The sequence below is a fragment of the Carcharodon carcharias genome, chromosome 10, assembly GCF_017639515.1.
Source record: "Carcharodon carcharias isolate sCarCar2 chromosome 10, sCarCar2.pri, whole genome shotgun sequence".
NCBI classification, from domain to species: Eukaryota; Metazoa; Chordata; class Chondrichthyes; order Lamniformes; family Lamnidae; genus Carcharodon; species Carcharodon carcharias.
In genome coordinates this window covers 146,146,720-146,161,461 of record NC_054476.1, presented here as the reverse complement: position 1 = coordinate 146,161,461, position 14,742 = coordinate 146,146,720, and the positions used below count along the sequence as shown (strand labels likewise).

The 14,742-nt window shown below is 41.3% G+C and overlaps 1 protein-coding gene across 5 annotated transcripts in view; it reads right to left on the bottom strand.

Annotated features, from left to right (window-relative positions):
* Positions 1-14,742, bottom strand: part of bcas3 (BCAS3 microtubule associated cell migration factor) — a 1,011,809-nt gene that overhangs the window by 509,764 nt on the left and 487,303 nt on the right. For all 5 annotated transcript variants that reach the window (XM_041197205.1, XM_041197207.1, XM_041197208.1 and 2 more), the window contains one exon: positions 1,424-1,574. In XM_041197205.1, the coding sequence (XP_041053139.1) occupies positions 1,424-1,574 (151 nt within the window). The remainder of the gene's footprint in view (positions 1-1,423; positions 1,575-14,742) is intronic.

Genomic DNA, 14,742 nt, shown 5'->3' with positions numbered 1-14,742 from the left:
TTTTGGGGTCATGAGTAATGGCTGCTGTGGACCTCCGACTGAGTGCTAACAGCTCCAAGGCCTCTTTAAATTCTCATCTCTTTTTAAATGCTGGGCGCAGCCTAACTGACCGATCTTTGAGGCCTGATTCCTGTTCCAAAAAAAGCCAGTGAGTGACAAGTTAAGTGCTTTTAGTCAGTTCAAACAACCCAACTCTCAGTGCTCACCCCCACCACGCCCCCTGACCAACTGCTCTCACAGCTCCATCCCTATTGCTGGCTTACGCTCTGGACTCTCGGCAATTTTCAAGCCTCAAAATGGGGCCACAGTGGCATGAAAAGCACTTTTTTAAGAATGTGAAAATGCCAGGCAAATGCAGCACCAGACAATAGAATGCCTAACATTTTGGCATACATTTTTCATCTGAGCCCAATTAACTAAGTAACTGAGTGTATAAGTGTTTTGTCATGACCCTCTCTTCTCTCTTCCTGAACCTCTCCTATACATCAGTACACTTGTACAATTATCTGTCAATGTACACCAAATCCAGTGCAAAATTGGCACCAGAGCCACCATGCTGTTTGGGAATCCATGGAAATGAGTTCCAAGTTTCACCCAGCAGTCCTACCAGGCCACCTCACTGCACAAGATCAATTGCATCAACATTTGTTTTGTCAAGAGAAGAAAATGAATTAACGTTCAGCTGTTGCCCTTTTATTGGAACTAAGTTCTGATGAAAGGTCTATGGCTGGAATCCTAACCCATCCTTTCTTTCTCTTACCAGAGGCTGCCCAAGCTATTGTGTAATTCAGGTTTTATTTTGCACTATTGTACAAACATATGATGGCAGGGATAAAGAGAAAGTAAATGGAAACATGAGGATGTATGTGACAAGAAAAGGCCACTGGGGTCAATGGGGACACTTCCAAAATTCAAAAAAAAGTGCAACCTCTAAATCCTAAAATCTACCAAGCTGCCTTTTGACACCATCCACCTCCCTGGCAGTCTGCTCCATACACTATATTTTACCCCAGCATGTTTTTTCTTTAAATTGCTGCATGTTACACTGATGATTCATTAATCACTGTCCCAAAATTAATTGAACTCTGCCGTTACTTTTAAGTAACTGACATACTCTGTAGATCACCTATTCTGAACTTCCTTGTTATTAATTTTTGGGCCTCCCTTAAGGTGCCACCTGCACTTATTCCACCTGTTCAAATTATCAGGGCAGCAACACTACAGTGTCATGTGCAGTGCATAGTCAGGTCTAGAAGAGTTTATTATGGTGCAAAACGCATTAAAGACGACCTTGCCATTTACTCAATTTGCGTGTGGATATGCTGAGTAAGGGTGAGCTGTGCCTATACATATATTTTATGTTAATCTGTTTGGTTCCTTGTGCTATTAAAATCATACTGGAAGCTTAAGTCAAAACCATTACCCTGTACGCTTTGTGATGGTTCCCAGTGTCATGGGCTGTTTGATCTGCGCCAGGGGCAACACAATCGTCAGGGTTGGGATTGGCGAGAGCCGTGGATTTCCTAGATTGTTGTTTGTGAAACTGTTGTAACTGTCCTGGCTGCTCAGTTTGTCTGCAAAAGAGAGAGGAAAAAAATAAGAATTATTGCCCAAGACCTATCAAGATACCAAGAAATTATGCTATCTCCTGAACAATAGCCTGCTGATAAAACTCCCCTTTAATATTAAATGTAACATCTATTTCAGCTGGGATGCTTAACTCCCACAGCACAATGATCTGCCACTTCATGTGGTTCAGATCCTATATTGGTTATAAAAACAGTGTGCTGGAAATCCTCAGCAGGTCAGGTAGCATTTGTGGAGAGAGAGTTAATGCTTCAGCTTGATGGCCTATCTTCTGATGAACGTCTGACGAAAGGTCATCAACCTAAAATGTTTGTTTACCCCAGAAGTTTAAAACTGATGTCCACAGTGTTTTTACTGCTAAACAGCAGGACTGCATTAAATGTACTCTAGGTAGCATCTTGGAGTTTGTGTTTATTAATACCTGAAGTGGGTCTAGCAGTAATAATTTGAGCACTAGTCCAATGACTCCAGTGCTTGAACTGCTGCTAATTTCAAAGTGTTAAAATTAAGCTTCACATATATCCAAGGCCACACTTGTGTGTGTTATTGCTTAAAGTCACACAAGGAGAACAAGTCCACATACTTTTTGGCAGAGACTATCCACATAATAGCAACAGTCATATTATATTTTTGTACAAGCAACCTCATTGATCCGCTAATGAACACCACACGTTTTCATTGTGGCTGTGATCAATCACATCACATAAGAGCAATGTAGCATAAAAGGATGCAGATCATAAATGGGCTTGTTCATGGCACAAAGTGGATGAGCTGTGCAAAGGCAAAGACCATAAAATCTTTGAATTCTTTCCTCCTTATTTTTCTTTTAATCCTTCTCAGGATATGGGTATCACTGGCGAGGCCAGCATTTATTACCTTTCCCTAATTGCCTGTGAGCAGTTGGTGGGCATGCTTCTTGAACCACTGCAGTCCAAGTGGTGAAGGTACACCCACAGTGATGTTAGATAGAAAGTTCCAGAATTTTAACCCATCAATGATGAAGAAAGGTTGATATATGTCCAAGCCAGGATGATGTGTGACTAGGAAGGGAATTCGTAAGTGATGATGTTCCTGTGTACCTGTTGCCATTGTCCTACATGGTGAAGGTCACTGGTTTGGGAGGTACTGTCAAGGAAGCTTCAGTGAGTTGCTGCAGCCATGGTGGAGGAAATGGATATATAGATTTTTATTTTGTTGTGTGCTGACAGACCCAATTGAAAGTATTTCAAGACAACAGAATGTGTTTTGCAACACATGTGAAACAGCAAATGTAACCCCAATATTTAAGAAAGGAGAGAGAGAGAAAACAAGGAACTATAGACCTATTAGCCTAACTTCAGTTGTCGGGAAAATGCTAGACTCTATAATAAAGAATGTGATAACAGGACACTTAGAAAATAATGGTAGGATTGGGCAGAGTCAATATGGATTTACGAAAGGGAAATCGTGTTTAACAAACCTGTTGGAATGTTTTGAGGAAGTAACAAGCAGAATAGATAAGGGGGAACCAGTGGATGTGGTATATTTAGGTTTTCAGAAAGCTTTTGAAAAGATCCCACACAAGAGGTTAGTAAACAAAATTAGAACACATAGGATTGAAGGGGCATTTACTGGCACGGGTTGAGAGCTAGTTAACAGACAAAAAACAGAGGCCAGAATTTTCCTGTCGGCGATTTGGGGGCGGGGCCCACTCGCCAATGGGAAAATTACACAGAGCGATGCCGGGAGCAACCCCTGACATCATCCTGGTCCATTTAAATATTGAGGAAGGCAGGCGGACAGTGAAATCAGCTGTCCGCCCGTCGACCTGTCAATGGCCAAGTAAGGCCATTGACAGGCTAATTAAGATCATTAAAGACCCTGCCCATCCAACGTTAAGGCTGGTGGCCAGGCCAGGAGCCCCAGTGGGCTCCTGATAATACATGAAACCTCATCCACTGGCAGGATGAAGTTTCATGTCCATTTTTAAAAAGTTTAATAAAATTTATGTCCTTTTTATTAACATGTCCCATTTTGTGTGACATTGTTACATGAGGGGGACATGGTAACAATTTTTATATTTTCCTATTTCTAATGTTTTTTACACTATCAGCACTCTCCCTGAGACAGCACTTAGTCTCAGGGAGCAGTGCACTCTTTCGTGCGCATGGGCGAAAGAACGCACTTTGACAGATGGGGAATCCCTCCACCAGCACAGGAAGCGCTATGCGCTTCCTGTCGGGCAGGCTGCTAGGCGGGCCTTAATTGCCCTGCCCAAGGAAAATGGAGGCTGACCCCGTTCCGGCGGCGGAGTTCGGCCGCCTGCCTGCCACTGAGCCGGTGGGGCCCACCCGCCCATCAAGGTAAGAATTCTGGCCAGAGATTGGAATAAATGGGCCATTTTCAGGTTGGCAGGCTGTGATTAATGGGGTACCATAAGGATCAGTGCTTAGGCTCCAGCTAGTCACAATCTAAAACAATGATTTGGATGTGGGATTTAAATGTAATATTACACAAAACTAGGTGGAAGTGTGAGTTGTAAGGAGGATGCAAAGACACTTTGGGGGATTTGTAGATGCTAAGTGAGCGGGCAAAGATTTGGCAGATGGAATACAATGTGGAGAAATGTGAGGTTATCTCCTTTTGTAGGATAAACAGAAATGCAAGTATTTCTTAAATGGTGAGAGGCTGGGAAGCATTGAACTTCAAAGGGACTTATGAATGAGTTCATGAGTCACTACAAGCTAACATGCAGCTACAGCAATCAATTACGAAGGCAATGGTGTGTTGGTCTTTATCACAAGAGCATTTGAGTATAAGAGTAAAGATGTCTTCCTGCAATTATATAGAGCCTTGGTGAGACCCCCAACTGGTCAAAGATTGTTTGGTCTCTGCTTTTGCACAGCTCATTCACTTTGTGCCATGAACATGCCCATTTAGAATCTGAATCCTTTTATGCTAAATTGCTCTGAAGTGATGTGGCTGATCACAGCCACAATGAAAATGTGTGGTGTTCATATGTGGATCAATGAGGTTGACTGCAGTTTTGGTCTCCTGATCTAAGGAAAGATCTACTTGCCATAGAGGAAGTGTGATGGAAGTTCACCAAACTAATTCATGCGACGGAGGGATTATCCTATGAGGAAAGATTAAATAGACTGGGCCTTTATTCGCTGTAGTTTAGAAGAATGGGCAGGATCTCCCGTTCCGGTGAGCGGGGGGCAGGGCCCACTTGCTGACACGTAAAATGACACAGGATGACGTCAGGTGCAACTCCCGACGTGTCATTTCCGTTTTCAGGTCAGTGGGGGCGCAGCCAAGTCAGCTGCACACCCACCAACCTGTCAATGGCCCATTGAGGCACTAATTAGAATCATTAATGGACCTGCCCGTCGAACATTAAGGTTGACGGGCAGGCCAGGAGCCCCGGCGGGTTTCAGAAAAAGCATGAAACCTCATCCACGGACGGGATGAGGTTTCATGAGGGTAGTTAAATTTTTAATAAAGGTTTCAGTTAAAGTTATGGACATGTCCTCACATGGGGGGACATGTCAGGCAAATTTTCCTATCATTTTAATTGCAAATTTTAATTTGGAGCCCATCTCCCTGAGGCCCATGCCCACTCCCGCACTCCCAATGAGATGTGATCTGATTCGAACATACAAAATTCTGACAGGTCTCGACAGGGTAGATGCAGGAAGGATGTTTTCCTTGGCTGGGGGTGGGGTCTAGTATCGGGGACACAGTCTCAGAATAAGGGGCAGGCCATTTAGGACTGAGATGAGGAGGAATTTCTTTACTCAGAGGGTGATGGATCTTTGGAATTCTCTGCCCCAGAGGGCTGTGAAGGCTCAATCGTTATGTTTAAGACTGAGGTAGATAGAATTCTACATATTAAAACATCAAGGGATATGGGGATAGTACAGAAAGTGGTGTGATCTCACTGAATGGCAGAGTGAGCTTGAAGGGCTGAATGGCCTACTCCTGCTGCTATTTCTTATGTTCTTATCTCCAGTGAGAGCTGTCAAGTCCTTCAATGGAAGTTGTAATGTTCATCTCCTTCACAATGCTGAGTGGCAGCAGTGGGGTTTGGGGTAGTGGTGGGAGGGAACACACCCTTCTGCTAAAAAAAATTACCAAAGTAAACAAGCTATTAGATGTTATCCTCATAAGGGTTAAATTCACTTTAAGTTATTTTTCTCTAAGCTTCTATACTTTGGTTGGAAAGGCAACTAATAGAAAGTGTACTACAGATGTTTATTATCCCAGCAGTTTGCCAAGAGTTATCTTTAGCTTCTTAAGAGACTTTGAGGAAGGAAGAAGGAGCACATAGCTCAAACCACAGTAACAAAATACCTATTGTATTATGATACAAAGCCATGGGTTCTTCAAAGACAAAAAGCAGCAGTGAAATTTGCAGTCACTGTCTCATGTTGTTTTGCTGGAGAAAAAAAACTTTCTAGAACAAAATTACAAGTGGAATGGTCTGAAGAATAAATAAATAAATGAAACTATAAAAAAAAAGATAAAAATACTTGATCCAATAATGAAACAATTTAGAATCTTGGCCATTTAACAAAAGCAGTAAGAGAGGTAGCAGGAAATATGACATGACTTAATGTTAAGTGAATAATTTACGTACCAAGGGTGAAATTTAATCTAGATGACGAAGGGCCGACTGGAGAGTCGCCAAGAGCCCTGTGTCGCCTACCTTCAGGAAGGCCCAATGAATTAGTGACAATCAAGTATTTAACTGGACAGTAGAGGGCCTTTCATGATCAAGGACCCCAGGGTAGGAAATCCCGCCCCGAGTGCTGCTGGTCAATCAGAGGCCGGCAGCTGTGCCTTGCTTGACAGCTCCACTGGGGTGGCAGTGGTTGCCACTGGTAATGCAGCCACCTGAGGCCAGGGCCAGTGAGGGACCCAGGCCATGGGTGAAAAGAGCAGAAGGGGGCTCATGGGGTGGGGTTGTGAGGATAGGGTTCTCAGCAGGACTCCCCTCTTCCAATGCTGGGTCCCTCCATCAGGTATTGAGTGCCTGACAACATGGGACCTCCTCTTGTGAGCCCGTGAGCAAGCAGGCAGGGTTTGCTTTTTGGGCCACCTGCATGGTGAATCTCTCACTTGTCACTGGGTGAATACTAACTCTGGCGGACTGATGCCCTTAAGTGAGCATTAATTCCCACTCCAGCTTTAACTGGGGCAATGGAGGCAAGGCGGCGGGATCTCCACTGGCCACCTTCCTGCCTGATTAATTGGCAACCCCGTCACTAAATTTGCCTTGGGGGAGGGCACTAAATTCTAGCCCAAGATGCTTTTACTTTCAGATCAGATGGCACATAAAACAATTGCAGACCTGCAGAATTTGTACCTCATCCTCTTACTCTGAAAAGTGAACCAATAAGAGAGCAGCAATTTAAAATTTCTTGAAATAAGATGTCATTGGAATGTATTAACAGGTGAGCGACTATTGACTTAGTTTAGACAATGGATTAACTCTGCTGTAAATGGAAATACAACTAATAGGGACGAAGATGTCCTGAGGTACATTAAATTTAATTGTTAATGCTGGACCGTAAGTTCTGTACAATAACAAGGGATTTAATCTACTGGGCTTCAATGCAGAGACAGTGAATGCCAAGCAAGGGAAGTAGTTGATCCCCACTCTACAAGCTAGTAAATTAGATTGGATTTTGTATATTGAATTTCTCTGCTTAGAAAACACCAGTTATACAGCTATGAATTTATCTCAAGTCCTACATTGCTGCAATTCTACAACCCAAAAAAAAGTGATGTGCGAGTAGAGAACAATTCTGAGTTCAGTGTGATTGAACTAAATCCATTTATTCCACAACCAGAATCTCAACTTCCACCAGAAAGATCAAATGTGGCTGACCTTAAATAACCAAAGTTGGTTTGAAACCAAGGCTCTACGGGCAAAAGAATGTGCTGTATTCTAACTCACCATCCCAATCACTACCCCAAGGGTAGTAACTATTTCATGCAATTTCCCCCAGGGTGGAGTATTCTAATATACCCAGCCTCTCCAGGAATGTGTTTTTTCCAACATCTTACTCCCTCTCAGATTGTGTATTTGAACTCAAAATTTCCATTGCATCTCTCTTGAACTTAACCAGTTTTCTAGTTACTTCAATGCCAAATAATCCAACAAAAACATTTGCCCACAGTGTTCCACTGTTCCATGCTGTCCTTCACTGTACTGTTACCACAGTTTAAATTAGAGGCAACACGCTCATAAAAAATATTTCACACACCTTTTACTTTGCAATGGCTCAGTAGGCTAGTTTTTATTCCCCTTTACTCTTTCATAGGGTATGGACGTCACTGGCAAGGCCAACATTTGTTGCCCATCCCTAATTGCCCTTGAACTCAGTAGTCTGCCAGGCCATTTCAGAGGGCAGTTAAGAATCAACCACACTGCTGTGGGCCTGGAGGCACATGGAGGCCAAACAAGGTAAGAATGACAGATTTCCTTCCCGAAAGGACATCAGTGACCCAGATGTGTTTTTGCAACAATTAATGAAACCTTCATTGCGCCATTACTGAGACTAGCTTTATATTCCAGATTTTTATTTGAATTTAAATTCCACCTACCAATAGCCTGGGATCTGGATTACTAGCCCAGTGACATTACCACTATGCCACCATCTGCCCTTGGTCATGGCAGTGAATTTACAATTATTAGAGGTTGTGAGTTCAAATCCCACCATGATAAATTGAATTCAATAGATCGGATCATTTATGAGGGTGACAAAGTGACTAACTGGTTCACTGATGTCCTTCTGGCTTCCATGTGAGTCCAAACTCTGTGGCCTAGTAAACAATTGCTTCAGAATGACACCCAGCCTTCTCAGGACAATTATGAACAGGCAATAAATGCAGCCTTGCCAGTGTCACCACAACCTGAAAACAAACACACAGCCAAAGAGAGCTCTGCAAATGTGCATGTGCTTTTATGCAAGTCATTAAACTTTAAATGAACAAAATGTAAAATGCTGCAATTGAGCAAAGTATGAAACGAAGACAGAAAATACTAGAAACGGTAAGCAAGCTCACATTGAAAAATGTTACAAAAGGAATGTGCAAAGACATTCCAAGTTTCCCTTAAACAGTTTTTTTTAAGTTTGGGTTGACACTGCACCAGGATTATATTCTGTGCAGTGCCAAACCCAAGTGTGAGACAACCTTCCTGTTAAGCAACACAACACTGATTATGTATGTTAATGGTTGGTTGGTAATGTTGTCAAAGGTTCACAAGTGATGAGCATTGTTTGATTAAGGATTGGGAGCACATATATAGAGAATCAGCTGGGACACTGAGTTGGTAGTTAAGAGGCAGAGATCTGTAATGTTGCATCCTGTGAGTAAACCTACCGACAAGGAAAAGATCTGTCTTTTGTTTTGTAGTTTCATCATCTGGCTTGGATGCATTTAACAAGGTACCTACATATACCTTCACTCCTAAACCACAGACTGTGGTATTTTATTGTATAATGAATTGGACTGCTCCAAGCACACCCGTCCCACCTCCCCCTCACCCCGCTCCCTAACAACAGCTTGAACCCTGAGATTATTTTAAAGATATGATGGAGTTTTTGGTTCCAAGTTGAAATAAACTTTTCCTATTAAAAATGCAATAAGATTTTTGTACAAACAGACATGTTTAAAATCCAAGGAACAGGATTATTTTTTTAGTTGGGAACTAATTAAAAACATGTTATGAAATAATATATAGACTGGAAATAGGAACCCAGAGGTAGTTGTCATGAATGAAGGAACAATGGTGTGAGGTGCATTACCACCATGTCCCCAAGTTATACAAAGCTCAACACAGGAATGCTAATTTATAAGGTCCCATAATAGGCAATCTCACTCTTTAAATATTTATAAGGATACGTGTGCTTGACCGTTGATTTCTAAATATTTCAACCAATTATTTTCATGGAAAAGAGAAATATATTTTTAAAAACAAACAAGGACCAAATGTCAATGAAAAGGAAAAATACAAAAGAAAGAAAAAAAAATCAATGAAGAGAATTAGTCTGGTGAAAATGGAACCAAATGTTCAAAATTGACAAGCAACGGTGAATTAAGTAGTTTAGAAACTCGTTTTTCTTTGTTTTGACAATTCCCCCAAATGCTACCTTTGTTCTTTACAAAGGAGATGGCGTATTAAAGATTAGTCTCCTAAATAACCAAAGCCTTCTGTGTGGACACTACACAAATCCCAGATCAAATCCGCCCAATTCTGGGCTGAAGAGGGTTCTTAAAATTTCAAAACAGTTCACCCACCACCCCCAACCCCCCCCCTCCCCCGAGCAGCCAGCCCTTTTGTGAGGAAGAAATAACAACAAGAAAAGGTTCTCAAAAGAAACAGGAGACACTGCAGACTGAAAGGAGATAATGACGCTTCAAATAGAGTAAAGGTAGGAAAGAGGAAGGGGAAAACTCTTAATGAATTTAGCCTGTCTCTAAAGACCAACTTCAGCTTTTGTCACCATCTCTCATCCATGCTTACAGAACTGCAAGTCCATTCATTTGATGGCAGAGTAACTTTTAACAAACCAGTCCTTTATTGGAATTTCTGTATAGATGTTGCTGGCTGCTTTCTACTAACAAGCCACTGGTTTTGTCATTCGTGTCAGTGTTAGAACAGGAAACACACAAAAAAAAGCCACTTATATGCAGGAGTTACTTACAATGGATGTTTTTAGATGTAATATTTAAGGTTTTTGAATTAAAGTAAATAGTAACCTAGAAAGTGCCATTTTGGAACCTGTTACACAAACAAAATGAGGCAAAAATTGAAAATAATATAATAATTGAGTGCATGAAGCACTTTGAGATTTTTGATGCAATTTACTAAAAAGTGCAAGCATTAGTATATAATTAATTGATATATAAGTTAAATGGGATCCTACTTCAGTTGGTTACTGTTGTAGAATGTCCCCAAAGTGATATTAAGGCGTAGAAAAGTGCAGGGGAAGCCATTACAATTCTACAATGTTAGAAGAACAATTTCTTATAACAGAAAATTCATTGTATGTGAAAAGGAATGGCCTAACTTGCAGGTGTTTTGTTACTTAAAGACATATTCTTAGACACGACCTTACAGTTGAAATATTCTAACAAAATTATTTTTTAAAAATATGGCCTCCCTGTTTAATTTTTAAAAAAGCTAACCGACAGGTATCTGGTCTCCCAATTAGAACCTCTAATTTTAAATGTTTTACTATTATTTTTGAGATGTCTGGAAGTCAGCTTGGATCCTGGAGTCACTTTTAACAGCATAAACGGCAAGAGCCAGCTCATGGGCTTTGCACTCCTGGAGTTTGAGTTAAGAGAAAATAAAAGCAGGGGTTGTCACAGTTTATAGGGCAGGCACAGAAATCTGACCTATCCCGACCAAACCTCAGCTTGCAGCAACACCACTGAAAGCCATGAGTGGGGTTACTGGGAGTTGGGAGTTAAGGTAAAGCTTACCCTGTCTTCAGCAATGAGCTCAGAAACGGTATGAGGCTGGCCAAGAGTCGCTCCAAACCAGTCTGAGTTGTGACATCCTCCAATGTTACCTCCTGCTAAATTGCCCCTCACCCAAGCTAACTGGTTGAACTTGTAAATAGAAAATCAACTGTGACTGTCAGGTACATTGCACTAGAATAACATTCCTAGTATGATAAAGAATCAATATTTAGTACATCAATCCGAGAATATTCCTGTCCATGTGCCTCCCACCAGTATTTTACTGCACCAATACTCTGGCAGACCGATGGCGGTGAGCTCAAACACTAATGCTCTGACACACAATTGTCCAAAACACCTAGAAAACAATCACGGCCAGCCTGTTTCAGCAGGGTAGAATTGGGTTTGGCAGCCTCTTCCACAGATAGAACTCTGTTCTCTCAAAATACTCAGCAGCATGGCATGGGGAAGAGGAGTTAAGAATAAATAGTATTGAAGTTGATTACTGGAATTTAATTCTATAAATGGAGGTTGAGGCTTCTAGAACTATCAGGTACTTCAGTTGCTACTTGATATGTTTGTATAAAATATTTTCTTCTCTAATTTTCCCTTTTCTATTTTTCTAAGTTTCCTCTTAATTTTTGCTTTTATAAGTATTATAATTAAATTGGTGCATTGAATATTGCTGATTCAGCTCCAGTCTTAAGGGCATCAGCCAAATATTCCTTGTAAAAACTTGTTCTGATGTTTTGAGACATCAAAACCACTTAACCCCAGCAAAATCTAAATAAAAGAATCCAAATCCAAGGAACAGCAACATTAGATGCAGCATAACTAGAAACAGTCTTGAACTGCCCATTAACAATGAATTGAATGTTTTGGTTTTTTAAATAAAAAAGGAAAAGGAGGAAGAGAAAAGCAGACTCCTTTCCCACACTGTGTCCGAGGTTCATTCTGGCCTGTGATAACAATCAGAGTTGGGACAAAGACAACTTAGATTCTTTGGTGTTTCATTTGACAACATTTGCTTCAAAGGTATTTTGTAATGTTTGAGGATTAACAGCGACATCATCTGAAAACTTGTAACCTTGTTCTAGTCTGAAGCAACAAAGTGAGATGATGCTCCTTCAGCAAAAAGTCCCTATCAAAAATATACCATCTGTACCTGAGGGACCAACTTCAAATCAATACCTGAATCTGAATTAAGACTGTGTACACAATTGGTCTGAATCCAGCTGACTTGGAATATCAGCCAATATTATTCTATGCTTACACGAACCGTTATTGTCTATCCTGTTGTTATCTTCTATGTTTCTATAAAGTCCTTTTTGATACGTTTCTTTTCAAGAATGAATGAGTCCTAATTATGCTGTTGTACCTCATATCTCAAAGGCCTGGATGGCCTCCTGACCAGAGCTCTGTATAAGCTTTGGAACAACCTGTGTAAGTCTGAATTCATTGATTTAACAGTATACTTGTCTAGTTCAGGTTACAGGATGCAAAATCGTGAGCAGCTTGTGCCCGATACTGCGATTAGGACTTTGTCTCCACCAGGACCTCTATGACTCTATTGAGCCTAGTGCTAGAAAATGGGATAAGAATAGTTAGGTACTTGTTTGACTGGTGCAGACTCGATGGGCAGACGGGCCTTTTTCTGTGCTGTAGACCTCTATGACTCTAGGACCAAAGGAGATGTATGAATATTATAATGAATGGAATTCCTTTCAGTCAGTGAGCTTTGACTGGGATTTCGGACTTCGCGTAGGTGGAAGACAAAATGATGATGTTAAGAGAAAGGCAAATTATAAAAAAAATGAAGGTGGGGGTTAAAGATTTAATTGGAGAGGTACTAGAAAATTAAAATATTTGTTTGTATATTATCAGAACTCTGACCAGGTACCAAGCTGAGATTTTATCCCATAAAACAAATGACAAAATTCCAGCAGGTGCTGGAAATCTGAAACAAAACAGAAAATTCTGGAAAATTTTCAACTCCTTGGCCATAGCATGCCTTCTAGGGTCTGGTGTGTTGATGTGAGGATCATAGAAGTGTTACAGCACAGGACGCTCTTCAACCCATTGAGTCTATGCCACCTTTCTACAAGAGCAAATCAGCTGCCCCTTTTCACGTGCCCTTTCCCCAGAGCCCTACATATTTCTTTTATCTTCAGGTGCTTATTCAATTCCCTTTTGAAAGACATAATTGATTATGCCTTCCCTTACAATGCATTCCAGATCCTAACCACCCGCTGCTTAAAAAATTTTTTTTGCCGATCACCTTAAGTCTGTGTCCTCTGGTTCTCGGCTGCTCCACCAAAGGAACGGTTTATTTTTATCTACTCTGTCAAGACATCACATAATTTTGCATGCCTCTAACAAATTTTTTCTCAACCTTCTTTTCTCCTGGGTTTTCCAGTCTACCCTTGTTCATACTTGGAAACATTCTCATAATTATTTTCTGCACCCGCTCTTCACATCCTTCTTCTATTGCAGTGTCCAGAATTGGACACAATACTCCAGTTGAGGTCAGTGTTTTATAAAGGTTCACCATAACTTCCTTGCTTTATGCCTCAATTATAAAGCCGTTAAGGCACAGAAACATGGAAAATAGGAGCAGGAGTGGGAAATTCAGCCCTTTGAGCCTGCTCTGCCATTCAAAATGATCATGGCTGAACCCCCATCTCAATGCCGTACTCCCATGCTCTCCCCATACCCCTTGATGCCTTTGGAATCCAGAAATCTATTTTTTTCTTAAATATATTCAGTGACTTGGCCTCCACAGCCTTCTGTGTTAGAGAATTCCAAAGGTTCACCCCACTCTGAGTGAAGAAGTTTCTCCTCATCTCAGCCCTAAATGGTCCACCCCGCATCCTGACACTGTGACCCCAGCCAGAGGAAATATCACCCCTGCATCCAATCTGTCCAGCCCTGTCAGAATTTTATACATTTCAATGAGATCCCCTCTCATTCATCTAAATTCTAGTGAATAATGCCTGGTCGACCCAATCTCTCATATGACAATCCTGCTATCCCAGGAATCAGTCTGGTGAACCTTCCCTGCACTCCCTCTATGGAAAGTATATCCTGTCTTAGGTAAGAAGACCAAAATTGCACACAGTACTCCAGGTGTGGTCTCACCAAGGCCCTACACAGCTGCAGTAAGACATCCTTCCTCCTCTACTTAAGTCCTCTTGCAATGAAGGCCAACATACAATTTTGCCTTCCTAACCGCCTGCCGCACTTACATGTTTGTTTTCAGTGACTGGTGTACAAGGACACCCAGGTCTCTTTGTACATCAACGTTTCCCTATCTATCATCATTTAAATAATACTCTGCTGTTGTGTTTTTCCTACCAAAGTGGATAACTTCACACTTATCCATGTTATACTGCATCTGCCATGTATTTGCCCACTCAGTCAACCTGTCTAAATCGCTTTGAAGCCTCATAATACCCTCCTCATCGCTCACATTCCTACCAAATTCATGTCATCAGTAAATTTGTAACTATTACCTTTGGTTCCTTCATCCAAATCATTGATATATATTGTGATGGAGCTATGCTTAACTTGAATGGTCCCTTCAAGAACATTGCTCAAGTATTCCCTGTGGGAAGGTAGCCTAGGTAGACATATTATGGAGTCAACTAGAGATTGCTGCTGATGGGTGTTCCAGCAGATTGACAGTTCCATTTA